The sequence below is a fragment of the Leucopleurus acutus genome (assembly GCF_964270905.1).
Source record: "Leucopleurus acutus genome assembly, chromosome: 1".
NCBI classification, from domain to species: Eukaryota; Metazoa; Chordata; class Mammalia; order Artiodactyla; family Delphinidae; genus Leucopleurus; species Leucopleurus acutus.
In genome coordinates this window covers 614878-638957 of record NC_139142.1, presented here as the reverse complement: position 1 = coordinate 638957, position 24080 = coordinate 614878, and the positions used below count along the sequence as shown (strand labels likewise).

At 68.2% G+C, this 24080-nt stretch overlaps 1 protein-coding gene across 2 annotated transcripts; it reads right to left on the bottom strand.

Annotated features, from left to right (window-relative positions):
• Window positions 1-1165: 1165 nt before the first annotated feature.
• AKT1 (AKT serine/threonine kinase 1) lies at window positions 1166-23684 on the bottom strand. Of its 2 annotated transcripts, none has more exons than XM_082839715.1 (14): window positions 23502-23684; window positions 20680-20818; window positions 9053-9181; window positions 6435-6546; window positions 6182-6329; window positions 5746-5877; window positions 5585-5650; window positions 4413-4481; window positions 4147-4272; window positions 3940-4068; window positions 3628-3842; window positions 3260-3347; window positions 2386-2488; window positions 1166-2148 (listed from the first exon to the last, which is right to left on the bottom strand). In XM_082839715.1, the coding sequence occupies exons 2-14, from the start codon at window positions 20723-20725 to the stop codon at window positions 2069-2071; spliced, it is 1443 nt and encodes a 480-aa protein (XP_082695841.1). In that variant the 5' UTR covers window positions 20726-20818; window positions 23502-23684; the 3' UTR covers window positions 1166-2068. The 2 variants fall into 2 exon arrangements, with proteins under 2 accessions (XP_082695841.1, XP_082695842.1); XM_082839716.1 differs by having other exon boundaries at window positions 3628-3743.
• Between the last annotated feature and the right edge of the window lie 396 nt (window positions 23685-24080).

Sequence of the window (24080 nt, the reverse complement as noted above, 5' to 3'; positions counted from 1 at the left end):
TGTAGGTTCTGGTGTCTACAATATACATTTTTTTTCCTTTTTTTATGTGTTAAAATACACACCTCTTCAAGACCCTGCCTTCAGCTCTTTGGGGTATATGTGTACCCAGGAGTGGAATTGCTGGGTCACATGGTAGTTGTTTTTATTTTTTTGAGGAACTTCCATACTGTTTTCCAGAGGCTGAGCCATTTTACATTCCTACCCACAGTGCACAGGCTTCCAATTTGAAGGACGTTTATACGTATCTGAAATCTGGATCCAAAGCATCATTTAGCAGGTAACATTTGGTGTGTTTGTGGTTTCCAAAAAAGCTGTGGGAGTGAAATAGTTCAGAGCCTATCAACACTGAGCAATCGGGCACCGCCCAGAGAGGCACCCGCAGGCCTGACTGACCCCACCCACCTCATGCTCCGCGCAGGCGCCCCTTCCAGCAGAAGGGGCAGCCACCCCGCCCCAAGGAATGTCTTGTCAGGGTCACGGGCCCCGGAGCCCGGAGAAGCAGGCTGCTCTGCCCCCTCCCCCGGGCCCAGGCGCCAGGCCCAGTGAAAGGTCCGGCCCTGTCCCGGCCACGCCTGCGGGGTTGAGTCCCCGTGAGAGAGGAGGAGCTGAGGCTCCGCCCACCCCTCTCTGGGCAGGCGCCTGGAGGCCGACGCGCGGGCCAGCGCCGGCAGCCGGCTCCTCTCCGCACCCACCAGGTGGCGCCCACGGCACGTCCCGCTGGGCTGCTCGGGCGCCCCGGACCCACTCCCGCCTGTCCCAGGCTTGCGGTGTGACCGCCGGCAGGCCGCTCTCTCGGTCCTCCTCGGGCCCTAGGGCCTGGCAGTGACCCGAGTCTCGGCCTTGGCCAGCTCGGGGCCCTGCAGGATGGCTGGTCCTTCCTGGTGGTCGGGGTCTGCGGCATTGCATGGACAGAGCTGGTAGGCAGACGGCTGTGCAGTCTGGGTGGCTTCCTTGGGGCATGGGGCTGGGGCGAAGCCAGGTGGAGACAGGGACGGCCAGGGCATCCCCCGCTCCGGTGAGTCCCGCCGGAGTGGGGTGGGGGGACATCGTCCCTCAAAGGTCATCCCTGGGGCCTCTGGGCAGGAAGGACAGGGCGCTCCCCTCAAGCGGACCGGCCACATGCTCCTTCACCTGCCACCCAGCAAAACAAGCCACAGAGTTGAAAAGCAATTTTTATTGAAGAATTTGGAGGGAAAGTCTCATAATAGTAAAAATACTAAAGTTGAGTATAAAAAAACGCCACGGTGCAGCGCAGCGTCCAGCCGGGAAACACGGAGGGTGCAGCGACGGCCCCTCCGAAGGGTGTCAGGTGGGGCCAGGGCAACAGCAGGAGAGTGAAGCTTCTATAAGGACAGGTGCTACCAGGGGAAGCCATCGGGTGAGACGGTCCCAATGGGGAAGGGGGCGGAGTGAGGGCCCTCTCCTGAGATTAGAAACCCCAGTATGCACGTGAACAGCATAATACTCGGCAACAGATGTCACCTGGCTCTTCTATCTTGCCGGCAAACCCCGGCCCAACCCCACTGCAGGGGCCACCCTCCTCCAGCCTCAGTGCTGGGGCTGCTGCGTGCCCCACCCAGAGCAAGAGGGGGCCAGGCCAGCGCACCACAGCAAGGTGGCTTCTGGGGCCCCCGGGCCGGGCCGAGGCAGGGGCAGCCAGGGACAGCCGGCGAGAGGGACGGAGGGGCCGCGGGCAGGGCCCACCCAGGCCCGATTGCACTTGGCTGCAGAAGTCCTCAACGTTTTCCTACGTGAATCTAATTGTTCCGAAGGCCGCGGCCACGTCTGGAGAACTGGATGAATAAATTAAGAAAAACCACCGCAGGATGTCTTCCTCCCGACCTGGCTGGCCGAGAGGACACCGCCCCCAAGGCGGGCAGCCCTGCCCACAGCACGAGGCATCTTCCCATCCGTGTTGGAGGACAGCAATGGTTCCGCCCAAACGCATCCGGAAATAAGAAACATTAAATACAGATCATCCGTGCGAGGCTTCCTCCCGAGTCTTCCAAGCCCTCGTCCGGAGCACATGGCTGCCCACGGCTGCGTCCCAAGCACGCCGGCTGGCCCCTCAGGCCGTGCCGCTGGCCGAGTAGGAGAACTGGGGGAAGTGAGGCCTCCGCTCGCTGTCCACGCCCTCCATGCTGTCGTCTGCGGGCGGGAGGGGCGGTTCAGCTCCGGGCACCGGGCAAGTGAGGCCGGCCCCAGGGCTCGCCTCCCAGACTCCGCGTCCAGCCTCAGCGAGCCCCCATCCCACGATCCCGGGGCCGGGGGCCGCGGCCCTCCCGCCCTGACGGCCACCCGTGAGGGAGCCTTCCCAGTAAAATGCTGAGCACGGAGTTCTGTTGCCCGGAGAGGAGGAAGGCGTCGGCAGGGAGGCCCCCTCACCTCGGTCGGGCGGCGTGATGGTGATAATCTGGGCTGTGAACTCTTCGTCAAAATACCTGGTGTCCGTCTCGGACGTGACCTGAGGCTTGAAGGGTGGGCTGAGCTGCAGGAAGGGGGCTGCGTTACAGGTCTCGCCCTGTACTGCCCGGCACACCTGGACCTGGACCTGGACCTGGACCTGGACCCAACTCAGGACCCACCCAGGAGCCAAGGCTGGGGCCAGGCCTTCCTCTGCCCACATCCCCTCTGGGGCCTCGCCCTTCAGGGATCCACCTGCGGGGCCACCGGCCTCACTCGCGGCCCCCGGATGGCAGAGTGGCCCGGCAGCGTCAGGCCACAGAGAGGACTCACCACAACGCAGGACGCAAGGGCAACTGCAGAGGGACAGGCTGGCGGGAGGAAGGACCCCCACTCCCCCGACCCCGGGCCCAGGTGCAGGGCTGCCTGGGAACTAGCAGCAACTAGCAGGGGGTCTCTCGGGTCAGGGCTGGGACTAGAGCCCTTGGAGGGCAGGCCCAGGAGGCGGCAGGACCCTGGCTGGAGCAGAGCAGGGTGGAGAGCCCTGTCTCACAGGGACAAAGGCCCAGCCGGCCATGTGTGGCCTGCAGGGGAGGGGTGGGCTGGAAACGGGGTGGAAGCATGCTTGGAGACAGGCACCCAGCAAGCCTAGGGGCAACCCCCCTGAGCCTGCTGGCCACCCCACCAGCACGGGCCAGGGCCTGGGGCTCCCAGGTCCCTCCGAGGGCAAAGTGCAGAGGCACACGTGCAGGAAGCAGCTGCCTCGCTCCTCGGAGGCCTCCTCACGTGTGCTTGTGGGGTGTGTAAGCAGGTATGTGTGTGAGCGGGGGGAGGGCTGTACACAGGCCCCACGCACCTTCTTCTCATACACATCCTGCCACACGATGCTGGCGAAGAAGCGGTGCTGCATGATCTCCTTGGCGTCCTCGGAGCCCCCACCGAGCCTGCGGGGAGACGGAGGCCACGGTGACAGGGTCGCCACCTGCGGGGCCCAAGGTTCAGACCCCTCCTCCCACAGGCTGAGGTCGGCCGCCAGGCAGCAGCCCGGGCAGCTGCAGCAGGTGCGGGTGCTGGGTGGGCAGGAGCTGCCGGCAGGGCCGGCTCTTCCCGAGCAGGGGTGAGCAGGCCCTCTGCCCGGGCCAGCCCAAGCCGAGGACATCCCACATGGCCACCAGCACGGTGGTTCCCTGGGGGTTTCGGGGGACAGCCCAGGGCAGGGCTCACCGCTGCTTGGGGTCCTTCTTGAGCAGCCCTGAGAGCAGGGACTTGGCCTCAGGGCTGAGCGTGCGTGGGAAGCGGATCTCCTCCATGAGGATGAGCTCGAAAAGCTTCTCGTGGTCCTGGTTGTAGAAGGGCAGGCGGCCGCACATCATCTCGTACATGACCACGCCCAGCCCCCACCAGTCCACCGCCCGGCCGTAGTCGTTGTCCTCCAGCACCTGGGGTTGCAGGGCACGGGCTCAGAGGGCACCTGAGACACGGGGACTCGGGGGTCGGGAGGGGGGAGGGGGGACTCGGGGCGCGGCAGACGCGCACCTCGGGGGCCAGGTACTCGGGCGTCCCGCAGAAGGTCTTCATGGTGGCGCCATCCTTGATGCCCTCCTTGCACAGCCCGAAGTCCGTAATCTTGATGTGCCCGTCCTTGTCCAGCATGAGGTTCTCCAACTGCAGGAGGCGGCCTCCGGGTCAGCCCGCCTCCACACCCCGCCCCCAGCCCCGCCCCAGATCCCCGGCCCCGCCCACCTTGAGGTCCCGGTACACCACGTTCTTCTCCGAGTGCAGGTAGTCCAGGGCAGACACGATCTCGGCGCCGTAGAACCGGGCCCGGTCCTCGGGGAACACCCGCTCCCGGGACAGGTGGAAGAAGAGCTGCGGGATGGGGAGCCTGAGCGGGGCCGGCGACCTGGGCCAGGGTCACGGGGCGGAGACCCTAACCAGGCGGGGAGCGGGGAGGGCAGCCACCCAGACACCCGAGGCTCAGAAAGGGCCGCCCCCGGACCGGGCCCTACCTCGCCTCCGTTGGCGTACTCCATGACGAAGCACAGGCGGTCGTGGGTCTGGAAGGAGTACTTCAGGGCCTGTGAGGGAAGCAGAGCTGGAACCCGGCCCGCAAGCTGGGCAGGAGCTTCGCCCTGTGCAGGACGGGGGATACCCCGCTGCCCCACCGGCCGCGCCCGAGGACAAGTGGCTGCAGGTCCAGGGACCGAGAAGAGGCGCCCCTTTAGGGCCGGCCCTGCTGCCCTCACACCTCAAACCACAGGCGGCCTCGCTTTAAAAGAAAGGCCCGCTGATGACCACTTGATCACAGAAACACGGACGGGAGATCCTCCCGGCTCTGGGCTCCCGCACGGCCAGGCCGGCCGCACCGACCAGGGAATCTGCGGAACGCGATGTTAGCATCCCGTACAGGGACCCACTGGAGGGTGGAGGGCACGACAGAGCCTGGCCTTTTCCTCACAATCCTCTAGCCAGACAGAGGGAAAAAGGGCAAAATGAAGCAGACGAGGCAAAGCCACGGTGACGAGTAACGTCTGGACGAGCAAACACGATGTCTGCTCTTGAAGTCATGTTTCTCATAAGAAAACGTCTCAGGAAAAACATCGCTGCAAGTCTGACCACTGCTCTGCCCCTGCTTCGGATCAGGCCGTCCCCTGGAGCGAGGACACCTGTGCTGAGCGGAGGGGACAGGCCCACAGTGGTCCCGGGCACAAGACCTCGGAGGCCGGCGCCGGGTCGCCCAAGGCCTGAGTCCTGAGCCCTGTCCGCCTGACTGCTGACCTTCTGGGGGCGGAGCTGGCTGGGCCTGGCAGCCTAATTCCGGGCACTCCAGAAGGCCAGGGGTTTTCCATACACCCCTCCTGGCCCAGGTTCCCCCGGGACAGGGACCTCCCGGAGGGAGCCTCAAAGGGGAAGCAGTGCAAGACCATGCAGAAGGGTGGGCATGGGGGGCGTGGCCCCCCAGGGTCTCAGCGGGCCAGAGGGCAGGCCAGGCCTCCTGCCTGCTCTGTGCACCAGCGACCCCGCACCACGCACCTCCACCCGCCCCTCCTGGAGGCCCGCCCGCCGTCCACGGGGCCCTGAGCCCGCCAGATTCACAGGGGAGGAGGGGTTGGTGCGAGTGACCGCACGACCCCAGCACCTGGTGCCCGAGCCGTCCCCCCGGGGTCCAGAGGGGACTCACCGTCAGGAAGGGGTGCCGGGAGTTCTGGAGGACACGGTTCTCCGTGAGCGTGTGGGCCACCTCGTCCTGGAAAACAGGGCCCACTGAGCCGCCCGCCCCGCCTGGCCCGGCGCCGGCCCCGGCCCCCAGTCCCGGCCCCCAGCCCCGGCCCCGGCCCCTACCTTGGCCACAATGACCTCCTTCTTCAGGATCTTCATGGCATAGTAGCGGCCCGTGGCCTTCTCCTTCACCAGGATCACCTTCCCGAAGGTGCCTTTGCCCAGCAGCTTCAGGTACTCAAACTCATTCATGGTCTGAGGGTAGCGGGCAGGCACCAGGGTCAGGGGGCAGCATGGTGAGTGCTGGAGGCCCAACAGTGGTGAGGGGTCCCAGAGGCCGGGGCCACCGCGGCCAGCCTCGGGGCCGAGCACAGGTGGGGCCCGAGGGGTCCAGGGCTCGTGGGAGATCACAGGGCTGTGCGCCCCGACTTGGAGCCCTGGGGTTCGGGGGGACGGTAGGAGCAACGGCACCCGGGCCTTCCCGAACCTGGCGTCCCTCCCTCACTCCTGTGTGAGGAGCTGGGCGGGGCAGGGCCCCAAGGGCAGGGCCGGGCCTCACCACGCGGTGCTTGGGCTTGGCCAGCGCCACCTCCATCTCCTCGGCCCCTGAGTTCTCGCCAGGCGAGCCCGACCGGAAGTCCATCATCTCCTCCTCCTGCCTCTTGAGCCCGTCGGCCACCGTCTGGATGGCGGTTGTCCACTCCTCCCTGCAGGGCAGTCAGTCAGCTGAGGCTCCAGCCCCGCCCAGGCCTGGGGCCTCCCCCTCCGAGGCCCCTGGGCTTGGGGCACGGGGACTCGTCTCCAGCACGTACCGCTCCTCAGGGGTCTCCACGTGGAACGTGCGCTCGATGACCGTGGTCCACTGCAGACAGCGGATGATGAAGGTGTTGGGCCGCGGCCGCTCCGTCTTCATCAGCTGGCATTCTGGGGGCAGGCGAGCATCTGTCTGCACTGAGCCCCGGCCCACCCGCCACAGCCCAGCCCTGTAAAAGGGGGCCGGGACCCCCACTCCAGCTGGGACCCTGCTCAGAGAGCTCAGCGGCGCCCCTCAGGGGGTGTCTGGGGGCCGGTCAACCCTCCGTGGTCCTTCCTTGGGTCTCCAAGCCCCCCTGCCAGCCAGGACCGGCCTTCAACCAGCCGGAGGGTGAGGGGTTTGGGAGGGCAGCTCGCCCTCCCTGAGCAGAACCATCCCACCACTCCCCAGCCTCACGATGACCAGCGCTCCGCCTGCCTCCTCTCGGCGCAGGGCCAGTCCCAGAACGGAGGGGGGGACTCACCCTCCGGAGAAGCTGCCTGTCCACCCCCGAGGCCACTTGGGCTGCACCCTCCCCACACTGCTGCCCATGCCCCCAGGTGCACACGGGAGTGAAAACAGGCACATGCACACCTGCAGCCGAGGAACCGTGGAGGTGCCCCAGGCCCGGAGAGGGGCTGGATTCCAGCCCAGCCTGTATGAGGCGGGAGGGGCCGCGGGGCCAGCGCAGGGGTCTCCGACATTCCAGCGTCTAGGCCCTGGCAACCGCGAGGGGCCCCGGCCGGCCTCAGCCGAGCGCAAGGGAGCGAGGAATGGTCTGCCAGGCCGCGGGGCCAGGAGGGGGCTGGGGCCCAGCCTTACGCGGAGGGCGGCCTGTGTCTACACGGGGCAGGGAGAGAGGAAAACCTGTGCGGCCAGCCTTCTGGGTCCCCACATGCCCCCTCCCACTCGCTCAGCCCATCGGAGACCACCAGGAGCCCCCAGGGCTCAGGCGCCTGACACCCACCCAGGGCCTGACTTCTCATCTCTCCACCCTGGAACCCATCCCCAAGGAAGAGCCCCTGGTACAGAGGCCCCCGCAGAGCCGCTCCCCCCTCCCGCACGCCTCTGCTCCTGCGCCTGAAGCCCCTGCTGGCCTAATGCCCGGGTCAGGGCCCCAGTCCCACCCACTGCTCAGGAAGCCCCTCTGGGCGGTGCCCACCTCCCATGCGCCTCCTGAGAGCCCCCCCCGTGCTCCCCTGCATTCAGCCTGGGGAACACTCCCGAGGGGCCTCAGCCCCCCAGCAAGGCAGCATCCCCCTGGCCGAGGATCCTTCCCAAGCCCGGAAGCCCCCAGGCTGACCCAGGAGGCCCTGCGGGGAGCCAAACACACTGCAGTGAGGCTCCCATGTGGCCACAAGCCTGCGGGGACAGGGGTCTGCCTCCTTGGCCTCCCCTTACCCCCAGGCCCCCGTTCTACCTGCTGCTTTGCTGAGACTTGAGGAGCCCAGGAGGGGGTTCAGGGCTCACAGGAACCAGGCCCTGCTAAAGCACCCCCAAGGGAGCCTCCCTTGTGGCGCAGGGCCTCTGCTCCTCCCACTAGAAGCCCTGCAGCACGGGGCCAGGCACACTGGGGGGTGGGCAGGACGGCCCCCATCTCAGAGTATCTGCAGGCGCGGAGGCCGGGAATCCTTCCCCGTCAGCCGAGGACGGGCCACCTGTGCTACGCCCCCTCCTGAGACCCTGGACCAGAACCTGCGGGCTGGCGGCAGGGGGTGTGTGTGCAGCCAGAGGACCCCGAGCTCCCAGGCACGTGGCAGGGAGGGCAGGGCCAGCCGGAGAGGGGGGGTTGAATGAAGGAGCCTGGGGTGGAGCCAGGACTGTGCTCTGCACCCCAGACAGCAGCCCAGGTGGACCCCAGGGTGTGCTGGTCGACAAGCCCATCACTAACTCACCCATCAGGCCCGTGTCCCGGGCCAGCCCGGGCAGAGCACCGGGAACAGGGACCAGGCCGGAAGGCCCGCCCAGCCCAGCATCCCACCCACCCACCCGTCCCCATGCCTGGGTGCCCCCCACCATGGGTAGGGTCACACCTGCCGTCCCCCTGCAGGTACGTAACGAGACCACAGTAGCACTTGGTTTAGAAAACGTGCAAGTTTGTTCAGCGTCCTGAGACGCCCCAGGCCAGCAGTGCTGCACCCACCCACCTGGCACCCCAGCTGAGGGTGGGAACAAACGCACTGCCACGGTGGACTGGGGTCTCTGAAAACCTGTGGTGGGCACTCGTGCCGGGGTGACGGAGGCCCCGGGAAGCTGGCTGCCCCCCACCCCCACACTCTCTTCCTGCCTCTGCCGGGGGCTTTGGGGAAAGAGGCCCTGGTGGGCTCGTCTGGCCCCCACTGGAGGAGGGGCCCAGGTCGGCCGGCTGCCCCAGGCCAGGCCCTCCAGCCTCCAGAAGTCCACCCGGAACAACGTCGGGCTCGGCTCGGAGATCCCTGGCAGCCGGAGCCGACCACTGAGCGGTCCCTGAGGTGACACAGGGCCGCAGGCCCAGCCTGGTCCCCGGAGGCCTGCTGGCCCCAGACACAGCGGCCGGGGGGACCCCACGTGGGGCCGCTGGGCCCAGAGGGCTCTCTCCGCCCCGCCCACCGGCCCGGCGCCCTCATCCCGACCCAGGGCGCCCGCCGGCACACTTACGCGCCACGGAGAAGTTGTTCAGGGGCGACTCGCGCTGCTCCACGTCCTGCGGCCGCTCCTTGTAGCCGATGAAGGTGCCGTCGTTCTTCAGGAGGAAGTACCGGGGCCGCCAGGTTTTGATGTACTCACCTGAGGACAGGCGGGTGGGCAGGCACTGAGGGGCTGCAGCCGCCGGACCACGCTCCCCCTACACAGCCCGCTCCCCGGGGTAAGTCACAGCTGGTTGTGCCGGGACAGATGCGCCCAGGATGCCCCAACTCCGGGCACTGACCCCGATTCCCCTGGGGCAGGCAGAGGGTGGGTGGGAAGACGGGTTTCACTGTATGACAGCACCGCCTCTGACGAAGTGCGAACCCTGAACCTGTGATTGAAAGGGGGCCAGGCCGGCACCTGGGCCTGGGGGAAGCGGTACGACTGACAGGAGGCCGGCCCGATCCAGAGGGCCTTCCTGGAGGAGGTGGTGCCAAACCAGCCGGTCTCCAACCAGAGCGCGGGGACCAGCTACAGCCACCTGCCAGGGGCTTCAGGGCCAAGAGGCCTCCCCACCCACCCTGGGTGCCGCCGGGGGGTGGACGCGGCAGCTACTGTGATGACCGTGGCGACTGGGCTGCCCACCGCAACTGGCCCCCGCCAAGAGGATGGAGCCCAGCTAGCATCCAGCAGTGAGGGGCCAGCATCACACTCAGAGTGCAATCACTGGGGCTTGCCTGGCAGACACGAGCCCACCTGCAGCACGTCCCCAGGATGGGCACTCGGGACAGAGCCCCCTCTGCCCGCGTGACAACACTTGCTGTCCAGGGGCCCTGAGCGCTGTTGTGAAGCCAGACCCAGAAGGCGGCTGTGTGGTCCTCGGGCTGGGGCCTGCCGTCCTGGGCCCCCGCACCACCCACGGGTCGCCCAGGTGCCCAGGAACGTTCTCCCCGAAGCTCTGCAGCATCAGCCGTGAACAGGCGCTTGCGCTCAGAAACCAGAGCAGATGTCCTCTGCGACGCGCCAGCAGTGCCATTTTTCATACTGACACCCGGAAAAAACGCCTCATTTACATTTTGCCGAGCCAGGAGTTTGAACACCGCCGAAGAACTTACTAATGAGGCGCCCGCTTCAGCAGAGGGCCACCGGGCAGCAGGAGGGGAGGGGGCCGGACTTCCCTACGAGCTGAGCCCCGCACGCAGCCACCTGGAGGGCGAGCAAAGGCCCAGCGCCCCGCGCCTCGGTCCGCTCTGCCCCTCCCCCCGCCTCACCGCCCAGCTCCCACCCTGCACGACCCAGGGCCTCTGGGGGCTGCTGGGCAGTCGGGGCCTCCAGCCACTCCCTTCCTTCCCCAGGGAGCCCAGGCAGGGGTCCCCACTGGGCCAGACACCACTGGGCCAGGGAGGACCCGGGCGTCGGCCGGTAACCTGCCCTCACCCCGACAGCATTTAGCGGGGTCTCCACCCAGGTCTGAGCCCCCCAGACCCCTGGGGACGTGGGCTGGGAAGGTGGTGAGGCCACCCTTGAATGCTGCCTCCCGTCCCGGGCCCGGGGACTGCCCCCTGGCCACTGGTCCCAGCCAGCCTCCCCCGCCCGGTGCAGGGTGGAGCAGAGCTGGTTCCGGGGGCTGAAGGCGGCCCACCCCGCTCCATCCCGGGCACCCGCTGCTCGCTCCCACCCGCCTGCGCTCGTCTGGAGCTGTCGGCCCCTGATGGAGTGCCTCCCATCCCGCCAGCTGCCGCTCCCCGGGACGCTAAGTGCGCGGGGAGAGTGATGAGTGCCTCGTCTGTGCAGCCCCGAGAATCCATCTTGATCACCAACTGCTGGCGGCCCCCACCGTGCCCAGCATGGCGGCCCCCCAGCGCCGCACCCCACGCGGGCAGTCGGCACGTGTGTGCCCACAGAGGCGTCCGCGCTTGGCAGGACCCGCACGCCCCAGCCTGGGCCTCGGACCCCACTGTGGCTGAGGCCCTGGGAGGGGGACCCGCCCCCAGCCACGTGACCCTGCACCCGCCCTCCAGCTTTCACCCCACAAGCCCACCCAGGGCACTGAAGGGGGGCCAGGCGACGGGAGCCGGGCAACACACGTGTGGAAGCGACAGGCGGGGAGGCAGCCTCACTCGGGCCCTGGCCCTCAGCAGCCGGCATCCAGACCCCCAGAGGAGAAGCCAGGACCGCGGCGGGGGCGGGGGGGACGGGACCCCCGGAGGAGAAGCCAGGACCGCGGTGGGGGCGGGGGGAACGGGCGGGGGGACGGGCGGGGGAGGCCGGGGCGGCCAGGGCCACGGCGCTGAGACCCACAGACCCCTTTCTTCAGCCTCTGGGGCACTCCAGACATCCAGCCAGGCCCCCAAGTGACCGCCAGCCGCAACCTGGGCCGTGGCCTGCATCTGAACGAGTTCAGTGCGGACAGGACGCCGGTGGGTGGCCGGCCCAGGGACCGGGGGGACACAGGAGGGGCGAGGGGAGGAGGTGGCCGCCCTGTGCCTGGCCACGGCTGTGCTCTGTCCTCTCGGCTGTAACACCTGTGGGCCAGCGAGGAGCATGAGGCAGCACAGACACAAACGGCCCCCGCTGGGAACAGGCGAAAAGGCCCAAGCCTGCTCTTCAGATGCCGCGCCGTGAACTGGGGGGGGGCCCTGGTCTCTGGGGCCAGATGACCGCCCACCACCGGGTGGCCTCCCAGCAGCGGCCACACCAGGGGTCAGCAGGGACTGGCCTGGACCTGGGCCCAGGTCGGGTCCCCTCGTCCCTGCCACTCCCGCCCAAGCCCAGCCCAGGACTCCCACCCACCCCATCCCACCTGAGCGAATGCTTCAGACCGGGGCCCTGGAGCCCCACGTCACAGCTGGCCCAGCTCCCCTCCGCGCAGGGCAGGACAGCACCCCGGTCGGGAGACCGGAGCTGGGGGTGGGCGCTTGGAGGCACGCGTGGTCTGGTGCCCACCCCCACCTGGAGGGTCCATCCTCAGCCCCCCCCGAGGTGGGGGGCTCTTTCAGAAGCCCAGCCCTGGGCCGGGGCAGGGGAGGGGCCCTACAGCACCACACCCACCCCTCCCAGACACTGGCGCCCCACCTGGCCACCAGCGAAGGAGACCCACGCCCCCTGAACCCCGAATGCCCAGGCCTGCCCACCTGCCTCCCAGGCTCCAGATGAGGAGGCAACTGCCCTGGGTGGGGTGGGCGTTGGGGAGTGCCCAGGTCAGCCGGGCTCCTGTGCCCAGGGCAGGGCTTCCCTCCTCCTCCTGCCCCCCTGGGACTCCCAGCCCCCAGCCCCGGCCCCCTCAGCGTCCCCGTGTGTCGTCCACCGGGAGGGCCCTTCCACCATCCCAGCTCATCCCCAGGAAGGGGCTGCAGGACCCTCAAGGAAGGGGGATTCCTCGCCAGCATCACTTGTCTCCCACAGCCCAAGTCACCCTGACGGGGCCACACAGCCAGGATCAGGGACAGGAAGGGTGCCGGCTGACAGCCTGCGCCTCTACACCTCCCAGCCCGGGCCCCAGGCCGCGCTGTGGGTCAGGGCACCCCCGGCAGGAGACGCGGAGGCCAGGACCCGAGCCGCTGGGGGCCCCAGGGGCGCAGCGCGCAGGCTCCCCGCACCCCAGGCCTGCCACCCGCGAGTCCTCCCCTGCCTGGCACCTCAGCCCCTCCAAGCCCCCAGCGCAGGCCGCCGGCTGCCACACCCTGAGCTCCATGGACGGTCTGAGTCCCCAGCTCCCGGGGAAACTGCTGGATACACGCTTTGCCGCAGCGGTGGCAGGCGGCGCTGAGCTGTTTCTCCACAGCGAAGGGAGCCCCAGCAGGCCGGGGGAGCGGGTGCCAGCTGACGGCAGCCACCACGCGGTCCCCCGCCACCGCCACATCCGTCGCTCGTGGACAGCTGCCGCACGCCATCACCCCCCCACCCGGTGCCACGGGGCGGGCGCGGGCCTGGCTCATCGCGTGTCCCCACGTCCCTGTGCCCCCGTCCCACCGGCAGGACACCAGACCACGGACAGTCAGCGAAAGCCCGAGAACCGGTGCCAGGGAGGGGGCACGCCCCACTCAGGCGGAGCCCAGGCCGGGCGGGTGAGCCACGCTGCCTGCTCCTGGGGACGCTTTCCCAGGGCAGCTCTCTCGGGGTCCTCACGGGGGCACGAACGGCCAGTGTGGACAAAAGGAGAGGAGAGGTGGACACTCCTGGCCCAGCAGCGGGGGGACAGGTGGAGGACGGGGGTTCCCCGACACAGCCCCCCCGAGCCCAGCTGGGCCGCCCCCAAGCTGCCTGGCAAGCCGAGAAGGTGGGATCATTATGACCAGTCACTCCCGGGGGAAAACGAGGCCCAAGGGAGAGGGCTCTCAAGGTCACGGAGAGGCAGATGGTGGCCAGAGTCCCAGGTCCGGCTGCCCAGGCGGGGCTCACTCCTCGACGCAAACCGAGGACTCTTCGCAGGTCGTTGGCTCTGCCATCGAGCAGGCAGGGGCCCAAGGCCTCAGCCCAAGGCACACAGACTCAGAGGCACGTGGGGAGGCGGGGTGGGAGGGAGGGATGCAGTCGGGGAGCAGCGCTGTGCCCCGCCCCCCACCGTCACGGTGCAGCAGACGGCTCTGGGGTCCCCCTGCCCCTTCCTGCTGCCCCAGGACGGTGCCAGCCTTCAGGCCTCTCACCAGCGACGACCGACAGCCCCTCTCGCTGCAGCTGCCTGCACGTCACCTGGGCCTGGACGTCCCACCCTCCTGGCCGTCCTCGGAAACCTTCCTCCTCGGGCACCACACATCACCTGCTGCACAGGCCAGAAAAACGGGCCACCCCGACCCCAGCCCGCCCCGCCACCCGCCTCCCCGCGCTCTCCGCCTGATGTGACCTGGCCTCACCACTGCAGGGTTCAGGGGGGCTGCGTGGAAAGAGCTGGGCTGGGTCCAGGGCTCAGGGCAGCCACAGCCATACCTCTGCCTGCAGGGGCACCTGAGGCCTACACTTTCCAGGCCGGGTGGGCCTGGGAGGCAGGGCAGGCAGCCCCCAGGCCTGTCAGTCCACCAGCTTCCCCCCATCTGCTGGCCCCTTGGGTCACAGGCCCTGGCAGAGGGGACTCTGGCCACCACCGGTCCTGGCCCAGGCCCTCAGGTAGCATCTGCCCAAAGCCACATGGCAGTTAAGTTCTAGGTTTCCAGAATGTTTCCCTAGAGACACGCCTCTCACTCCTGTGCTGAGAGCCCAGGATAAACCCAATGAAACCAAGGGAGGTGTCGGGGCTCCCCGGGCAAGGCAGAGGCAAGGAGGAGAGGGAGGGGGCGAGAGTGAACAGACGGGCAGCACGGGCTCCCGGGAGAGCAGGTGGGGTGGCAGCAGAGCCCTCCCTGCAGACACAGCTATAGGAAAGGAGAGCCCCGTGGGCACCGGCCCTGCCCAGACCCCCTCCCTGCAGACCCTCAGAAGAGGCAGAGCAAGACCCTGGCGTCTAAGTGACCCCCAGCCTCCGTGAGCCAGGGCCCTCCCCGGGGCACGAGGGGCTCCAAGCACCAACCCCACCTCCCCCAGGAAAAAGCACCACCTACACAGGGGAGGGGGCAAGGGAATGAGGGACAGGTCGGGGGGACCCTCCAGAGAAAGGGCCTTCCACCTCCCAGCCGCCCAGCTCTTATTTACTTATTCCCTGACTGGGAGCCACATCGTGGTGCGACAGCCGTGAGGACAGCAAGACCTGGCTAGGGACGTGGTGGGGACATGGGGACATGGCAGGCTGCATCCTCCCAGCTGCCAGCCCTGTCACCTCATGCTCCCGGCCACACCCACCCTGGCCCCAGCCCCGATCGAGCTCATCACAGCCCCCAAACTCCAGCTCACAGCGTACCCCGCCCCCCAGCCCGGGGTGGAGCGCCAGCATGGGGCCCCCACCCCTGCCAGGAACAGCCGGCTGAGGCCTCTGGGCCGGCGGAACCAGCCGGGAGGAGGCTGGGGGCCGGGGGTCTGTGGTCCTGGGCCTGCTCTGGGATCTGTGCGCCCAAACCAAGTGCCCAGGGGGACCGCACCCCAAGGCCCCCAGGGGTGGCAGAAGAGGCACCAGACAACCCCCCATCAATGCCAACATTCCTGAAACACGAGCGTTATTTCGGACGGTTAAGGAGCCCCGCGTGACGCAGGAAGAAAGGCAGCAGGGGCGTGGCCGGGTGGGCGTGGCCGGGGGAGCGCACGAGGCCCTCTGCCAAGCTGCTGGGGGCCAGGTCGGGCCGGGCTGGGGGCCTACCCGTGGGGGTGAGTGGGCGGGGGCCCGGGGCACCCACCGCTACGGGTGCAGAGGCGGCAGGCGGCCGCCGGCTCCAGTTACGGGAGGGCCCGCGGGGAGGGCGCTGGCAGCGAGCCTGGCCGGGTGCGCCCGGGCAGAGGGGATGCCAGCCGCGCCGGCGCCCCCGCCCCCACCCTCCCAGGGCACTTCTAGGAACTGGCCTGACGCGACCCGGCCCAGGCCCCTCCTGAGGGCTGGCAGTGGGCAGGGCCCGGACTCAGGGCCCCCTCCCCTCCACGCACAGGGCGCACACTCAGCTCCCTGGGGCGGCTGGGCGGCCGGTAGAGGCCCCCTCCTCGCCACCACAGGACCAGGAAGCAGACAGGAACACGGCCCGCTCAGGGCCCCTCAGGCCCGGGGCAGCGGTGACCCCTCATCCCCCAGCGCAAGGACACCCGAGCTTCCTCTTTCGTTGTTTGTTTTGAAGGGAAAACTCAACCGGCTCACAAAACAGGAAACTTGGTCCCACACAGGCCGGCAGGCCTCGGCCTCAGCCTCGTGCCACCGCCCGCGGGCTCAGGGGCACCCCTCCAGGAACGTGCCCCCTCCCAGGCACCGTCCTACGGAGCAGAGGCCCCCGCACCTGCTCCCACCCTTGGGCCGGCCGCCTGCACGCACCTGCCTCAGTGGACCAAGGGGACCCCCCGGACCAAAGCCACGGCCACTGCAGCGAGACATGGAGGGGACCTGGGCATCCCTCGCCTGAGCCAGGGACGCTGAGGTGCAGGGGGAGGAGGGCCCAGGACAGCCCCAACCTCCAGCCTGGGGCACGGGGCGAAGGGAGCAGCCTGCCTCCCCTGACGGTCTGTGAGCCCCTTGCCCAGGCAGAGTGGCCCGGGGCCGTGCACACAGATGATTTACGACGGGCCCCCAGGCAGGTGTGCTCAGAAGTAGGTTCAACAGGCCCCTGCGGGCCTTGGCCCCTGCTGTCGGCTCAGCAGAGCCGCGCCCCCTCTGGAGGGGAGCCGGGCTGCACTCCCACGGCCCCGCCCCATGGGAAGCCCAGGACTGGGGATGGGGGGGAGTCTGTGTCAGCAGCTTAGAGCCACCTGGGGGGCAGGTAAAGCCCAGGGCCACAGCCAGAAGCAGGACCTGGCCAGGACTGAGGGAGGGTAGGGGGGAGGAGCCACCGCAGTCCAGAAGCCCCCCCCCGCCACCAGGATGCCTGGGACCCGCACAGCAGGATGGCAAGGGCCTGGAACCGGGGGAGGGTCTGGGCCAGAAATGGGCTGCGTGGGGGGGGGGGGGGCACAGCCAGGCCTGAGACGTGCCAGGGACCAGCCCCACCGAGCCCCGTGAACACACGGCGCCACCAGGCCTGCCGCTCCTGGGGTGGGGGAGTTAAGCTGACGCACAGACGCTAGCCTCCCACGTGCGCGCGCACCGGGCAGACCTCACTTGGGGTCACGTCCAGGGAGGGTCCTGGACGGGGGGGGACCCCGTGCCCACAGGCCCGCTCTCCTGCACCCCGCCCCTCAGCCCCCACCTGCCGGGCTGCGGCGTGGTGGCTGCCCTAACGGACCCTCCTAGCCAGGCCAGCAGCTGGCCCACGTGAGCCCAGGGGTCCCCGAGGCCGGTGCCCCACCCCCACCCAGACCCTCAGCCACTTCCTTCACCCCGTGGACAGCATCTCGCTGCCGTCCTCCCTTCTCCCGGCCCGTGTGGCCCAGCTGGCGCGTCCATGGGCTGGAGACAACTAGGACGCCCACAGACCCTGCGCCCTCCACGGGCTCCAAGGGTGGGACCCGCGGGTGGGGCTCTGCTGGGGCAGCTCTCCGTGGGGCTGGGCTGCAGCCGAGGTGGTGCACGGCCCGGTGGGCACCAGGGCAAGTGGGCAGGGACGACGGAGCCCTGGGGACACGTCCCAGAGCAGCTGCACGGACTCAGGCCCGTGGCCTCGCGCACCGCACACAGCCTAAAGACAAAACTGGAGGCCGCAGGCCAAGTCCAGCCAGACCTGCATCCTGAAGGAGAACAAGGTTTTTAAACTGTCAACCTTCAGACATCAGGAGAGTGCACATAATAGACCAAACCTTTGGAAAGGCGACTTTCTGAGCCACACCGAGCCCACCGGCCCCCAGCACCAGCGGCTGGAGCTGCACGGCAGCTGCCCACCGCTCAGGCTGTCCACCCACAGCTTGGGGGGTCTGCCCGTCACTCGGGATGCCTGCCTGTCACTCAGAACGTCCCGCTTTATCAGGAAGGCTGCCCACCTCTGGGGACACCCACCCATAGCTCGGGCTGTCCACCCGTCTCGCAGGACATCTGCACATGGTCCCTGCGGCCCCACCCGGCTCAGCCCTCCTCACCACCTTCTGAGCCTTGGGCAGCTGGACCCCTCTCTCCTGGGGACAGCCGGGGACACCGAGGCCCAGAGGGCCTGCTGGGTGCCACAGGGCAGCACAGCGCTGGGACTCGAGCTGCGGCGTCAGCCGTCAGCCCGGGCTCTCCTCTGCCCCTCGGCGGCTCTGGCCCAGAGTACACGCATCAGGACACCAGGGCCGCAGCCCCGGGCCCTCCCCAGAGATGGGAGGGAGGAAGCCCATGTCCCTGAGGGGCGGGAGAAGGAGCTGGGGGCCAGGGGTCTGTCCTGCCCTGACCCTGGCCAACGGGCCGTTGGGTCAGCTCTCAACACCCACTCAGCCCTGAAGGTTCCTTCGCCCCTCACGTGCAGGCCCTGGGCTGGACGCAGGGCAGACACAGCACGGTGGGCAATGCAGGCCCTCATCCCACAGCAGCCCCCCAACCTACGTAACAAGAAGCAACAGCGTGGGGGGCCTCAGGGGTCTGCGAGGAGCTGGAGGACAGCCGGAGCTCCCCAAACCCCCCTGGGGGTCAGACCCCTGGCGGGGGAAGGGGGCAGGGCGGCAGTGGCGCCTCACACCACTGCTGCAGGAGCCCTCCGCCCGCTCCCGGCCCAGGGACCCCCCAGCTCTACCCAGAGCCACCCCACAGGAGGCCTGGCTCCCTCTTCCAGCCAGTTCTGAGAGGCGGGGGGCAGGGCCGGGGGTGGGCGTGACGCTGCAGGTGAGGGAGGGTTCTGGGAGCGGAGCACGCACACAGAAGCATCTTCAAACCGTCCACCCTCCTGCCCGTGACGCGGGGTTCGGCCTGCACGTCCGCCCGCCCACGACCAAGGCCAGGACGCTATCCACACCCAGGAAAGGTACGCGAGCCCCCCCACCCCAGTCTCAGGAAACGGCACCGCTGCGTACCTCCAGCCCCAAATCGGGGTCCTCCTCGATCCCCCAACATCTAACCCAAGCCCACCCATTTCCCACCCCTCGGCCACGTGACCCCTGTTCCTTTCACCCAGTCACCCCGAAGTCCAGCACACAGGAAGAGCCCCCGTTTGTGGGAAAGCACAGATTCGTAAAAGACGGACGAGAGGACAGAGAGAACGAGACAGCAGTGGGGGCAGTGGAATGAGCCTGCAACACACAGAGGTTCCCACGGGGTCACTGGGAACGGGGAGCGGAGGGCAGGCAGTGGAGGTGGGACACGGCACAGCCCCTCCCGGGCTACAAGAGGGCCAGGGCCACATCGCCGCCCCACACACCGCCTGGGCTGGCACGTGGGCGCGTAGGACGCTCTGTCCCGGCCCAAGTCTGGCTGCACTCTGCCCCAGGGCCGACCCCACCGGGCCCTTGCCCACCACCACATCCACTGCGCCCGTAGGGAAACCAAGGCCCACGGAGTCAACAGACTTGCCCTTGGAGAAGGACACAGGGATGGGGCAGCCGAGTCAGGCCAAAGCCCAGCTCCCTGGATGCCCCGCTGGGCCCGACACCCCGAGCCCCCAGCGCACAACCCCGGGCGGCACTCTAACCGTCACCCAGCGTGAGAGGGGCACTCCCACCCGAGCCTGGCTGGCCAGTGGATGCCCCAGTAACTGGGACAGGAGCCCTGGCAGCCCTGAGGCCTAGGTATCTCCTAGGTCAGCCCTTAATCGAACAGTCAGTTAACAAACAGTAGCCAAGGATTAAGGGGTACCGGTCCCCGTGTGCTCTCGTGCCGCCACCAGGCACACAGGGGAGGACGGGGACCAGGGTCAGAGTGGGCATCCTTGCCACCAAAGAGGGCTGAGGTGAGGCAGACAGAGTAGGACCCGATGGGGAGCAGGGGTGGGAGGCTCCAGGCACAAGAAGTGGTACTCCTGGGGGTCAGGAAGGGGTAAACATTGGAGGAGGGGATCCAGAAGGCCGCTGGGTGCAGGAAACCTTGGAGGGGCTCGCCACGGACCACAGGCCCCTGCGGCCACCTCACCTCCGTCTTGAGGCCCAGTGCACTGTCCTCCCTGCAGCCGCCTACGTGAGCTCTAAAAACACAGAGCAGACCACATCCTTGATCCCCTGCTTCGCGCCCTCTGCAGCCCCTTGAGGTCTCAGCTCCATCACTCCTGTGCTGCCCACCGCAGCTCCTGCAGCTTCCCAGCCTGCTCTGCTGGGAGGCTCCTACGCATCCCACAAAACCCAGTCTCGTGACACCCACTTTTGCCGTGCCTCCCTGTGTGCTCCACCTATGTCTGAGGTTCCCCCTCCCAACAGCCCGTGGGATCCCAAGGTGGGGACGGGGACATCCTCACCAGAAGGTGTGCATGAAGAGTGGCGTGGCTAGTGGCTAGCTAGCATGGGATCGCCAGAGCTTTGGGAGGGAACAGGTCTGGAGGAAGAACAAGTTGGGGGAGCAGGTGGTGACTGGCCAATCCCCTCCCTGGAGCAGGAGGGAGTGACTTACCCAGGCACCTGGACAGGAGGCCTGTCCAGCCCCCAACCACCGGCCGCTAAGCAACAGAGGGCCGTGGGGCAGGCAGGGCCGGAAGGTGAGGGGCCCAGGCCCAAGCTCCCGTCCCAGCAGCTCCTCACTGAGCCCCTCCCTGGGCACAGGGCCATATGAGTGAGCACAGGGGAGGCTGAGGGGGCTCCAGGCCAGCTGGCTCAGCAGCTCCAGCGTAAACCCGCCCCGAGCTGGGCCACTGGGTGGCACGGAGCCCCCTCCCGCCTACAGCCAGGCCAAGCAGCCCTGCCCTGCCCTCAGGAGCCCTCGGGCAGCGCCCTGGGCCACTAATGCGCCAGGCCTTGGACCGGCCCCAGCGTCCTCACTGCCTTCCAGGAAAGCGGGTGGCTCTTCCCGCCCACGGCCCCAGCCAGGCAGCCACTCACGGGCTGCACGCCGGCCCAGGGCACACGTCCCCGCCCGGGAGGTCCCACGAGGCCATGCCCTCCAGGCCGTGGGGACACTGGGCCCCAAAGCGCACCCGGGCCGGTCCAGGAGGGTCCAGGAGCCCAGGGAGGCCTCGCTCGCCCGGCAGCCACGGCCCAGGCCGCCCCCAGCCACTGAGGAGCCGCAGGCCCACTTGGGACCCTCACCCCCGGCCGGCCCCGCGGGCACTGACCTCGTTTGTGCAGCCAGCCCTCCTTCACAATGGCCACGTCGTTCATGGTGCCGGGGCTCCCGCAGGCCTGCGTGGCCCAGACCTCGCTCACACGCCTCTAGCAGGGTCCTCCCAGAGCCCAGCGGGCTGTCAACAGCCTCTGGAAGAAGCAGAGAGAAGTGTGAGGCTGTGTTGGGCTTGGGGACACTCCTCGGAACTCGAGGTGAGCCCAGGAGGCCCATAGCGCCTGGGGACTCAGCCTGGGTGTGTCTTCCCACACGACCTGTGCCCTCTTAGCATCCAGAGCCCCCGCTGGCCCCCGCTCTGCCTTCCCGCCACGGCACCTGATACAAAGTCACTCACACTGCTCCCTGGGCCCAGGCGTCCCCTCCCCCTGGGCTTCAAGCCCCTGCCACCACCCCTCCTGGAACCCCAAGCCCTCAGAGCTCACTGCCCCCCTTACCGACCCATTCCCACCTCCCCTGACCTTTGTACAAATCACTCCTGTCCCCAAAAGGCCCTCCTGGTATATCCCAGCCTCCCTAACCTGCCGGCCCAGCAGAGGCCACCTCTTCCAGGCAGCCCCTCTGACTGCTTCAGCCCACACCACTCAGCCTCCCCAATCCCCTGGTGAGGGTGCCCAGTTCTCCCTGTCCATGGTGTTCCTGCCCAGAGGCTGGGGTTCCCAGGCAGAGTCCAGAGCTCCTCTTCCCTGCCCCAGACTGGGAAAGGAGAGAAATTCAAACGTGACGTCTCAAGAAGGCAGGGGCAGGAGTGCAGGTAATTGGTACAAAGGAGAGCCCAGAGCCCTCCAGGGTGACATGAAAACCCCCTACATACACCCATCCCACAGAAACGCCGAACCCCTCCTAAACCACAGCGCCCCCGCCGGTCTGAATCTGGTTCATTCATTCGGCCAATATGTGCCGGGCATCTCTGGTTTTGCCAGGCTCAGCGCTGGGCACTGGGGACAAAGAGAGGTTCCGACGAGTCCCGTCTGTAAGGAGTACCCAGTCCAGGGTGGTTACAGACCCGTAATTACAGCTTCCAGGAGGCAACAAATGGGGAGGACTGTGCAAACTCAGAGGCACTGGCACCCGCCCTTTGGAGGCCCACCAGCAGCCTTCTCTTGAGCAGACACTTTGGCCATTGATCCTTTGTAGCCCACCCCATTGCTCCCCTGCTGGATGAACTCCTAGGCATCCCTCAAAACCCCATTCTCACATCACCGGTTCCGAGCATCCTGGGAAAGAGCACTCTCCCCATGAGCAGTCCTCTGCTACCCTTCCAGTTGGGCACTCATGAGGGCAGGCCAGGAAAGACTCCTCTCGGGGACACCCAGGCCGGGCAGAGACCCTGAGTACCTCCAACATGGGTCTTCCTACAGCCACCTAGACACTCTCCCGCAGCCCACTTTACTGGCCTCCTGAGGCATGGGCTAAGCACCAAGAGAAGGCCGCTTTGCACTGACTGTCTTGGGCTAAATTTGGAAGGACAGGAAGACCCACTCACTGCCTCGTGTCTGGGACAGGGAAGACGCTCCTTGCCCAACACACTCAGCAAGCCCACAGGCAGGGATGGCTGGCAAGACTGGAACAGGTACCACCAAGGACAGGGCTCTGAGCCCCACCTGGCAGGCACAGGGGGCTCTGGTGACACTTGAGTAGGCGTGGCCTGGAGGCAGAGGGCTGGACTCAAAGACCTCTGGATGTGCCCCTACCCCCACTGGGGCCTGAGCAGGGCTGGGTGCTGACAGAGTCAGACAGCTGCCGACGGCCCCGTGTGTAAAAATATATCTGCACATACACAGGGTGGTGTGCATGTGCACAGAAACACACACACCGAGCCAAGGCCTGGGCGGCCTCTGGGCACAGGGTGGGCGGCACGGATGGGACCTCTGCTTCCCGCCGCTTCTGTCCTGTGAGTGACTTCACCACAAAGGTGAATTACTGCTATTATTAAGTCACAACCTTAAAAAAATAATAATAATTTGTGCTCTGAAGGGCCCCCTCCCCCTGCGTCCAGAACACTGGTTTATGAACCGGATGCTCAGCTGGGGGGCAGGGAACCGAGCCCCACAAGTGTACCCCACCCTTCACCTGGACCAGAGCTCACAGCAGTTAGGGGTGGCCTGAGCAAGGTGGGAGGGGGCCAGGAGTGAATGTCGGGGGCCCTCTGGCCACAGAGCACAGGCCCAGGGCCCCAACTCTGTCCACCGCGACAATACTCGGGAACCAATCCCACCCACCAAGTTCATCAGCTGCCCCGGGCCTCTGGGTTGGGTGGGCAGCACCTCCAGAACCCACCCAGCTCAGGAACAAGTCTCAGGGCCCAGGAGGGCTGCAGTCCTTTGTGGGAGGGCCTGGGCACCCAGCCACCATGGACAACTTTTTGTCTATGGGAAAATGAGGTCCCTTCCAAGGGCCCACCCACAAACTTCAACAAGGGCCGGGGCGAGCCTTTTCCTCGGCCCCCTGAGCACCTACTGTGCGCCGGGGCCCCCCTGGCCGGGCGCCCGGGCGGCCCCGGCCGCAACGGTGCCCCGGCCCCCCGCGCGCGGCCGCACCCCTCCGCTCCGGCCCGGGCCTCGCCCGGCGGAGCCGCTTCCCCAAGGTCATGCGGGAGGCCGGGGCCGGAGGCACGCACCCCCAGCGCCGGCGCGGCCCGCGCCCTCCCCGCCCAGGCCGCGCTCGGCCACTTCCTGCTCCCGCTCCTCCATTCCAGCCGCGCGCGGCCCCGGCCCCGGCCCCGGCCCCGGCGGCCGCGAACAAAGCGGCCGGGCCGCAGGGAGGAAATCCGGGCCCCGGCGGCGGGCGGCGGGCGGCGGGCGGGCGGGGACTCACCGGGCGCCGCGTCCGGCGCGAGCGCGGGCCTAGCCGGGCCGCGGCCTCCGGCGCCCGCCGCTCCGCATCCCCGCGGGCCGGCCGGCCGGGGCCGGGCTGGAGGCCGCGGCGGGCGCTGCTCGGGCGGGCCTCGCGCGCCGCCGGACCCGGAGCTCGTGCGCGGCCGCCGGCTGGCTCCTCCGGGCTGCGCTGGCTGCGCTGCTGCGCTGGGCCGGCCGCCCGCCCGCCGCGCTCGGTCCCGCCGGCCCGCCCTCTCCCCGCCCCGCGCCCGCCCCGCCCGGCCGCCCGCCCACATCCGCCTCCGCCGCTCGGGGCGGCCCCACCGTGGGCCGAGCGAGGGCGCGGCGCCGGGAGCGGGAGCGCGCAGCGGGCGGCCCTCGGGGACGGGGCCGCTGCGCTCCTCCGCGGGGCCTGTCCCCAGGCCACGTCCTCTCTGGCCTTGGTTTCCTAGTTTGTCCGGTGAGCCCGCACTTCTCGGCCCAGTACTGCCCCGACTCTGTTAAAAGGGCCGGTCTGGGACGAATCCTGGGCTTCTGCCTCCGTCGGGCGGGGGTGGGGTTGGGGTGTAGGTTAGTGTGA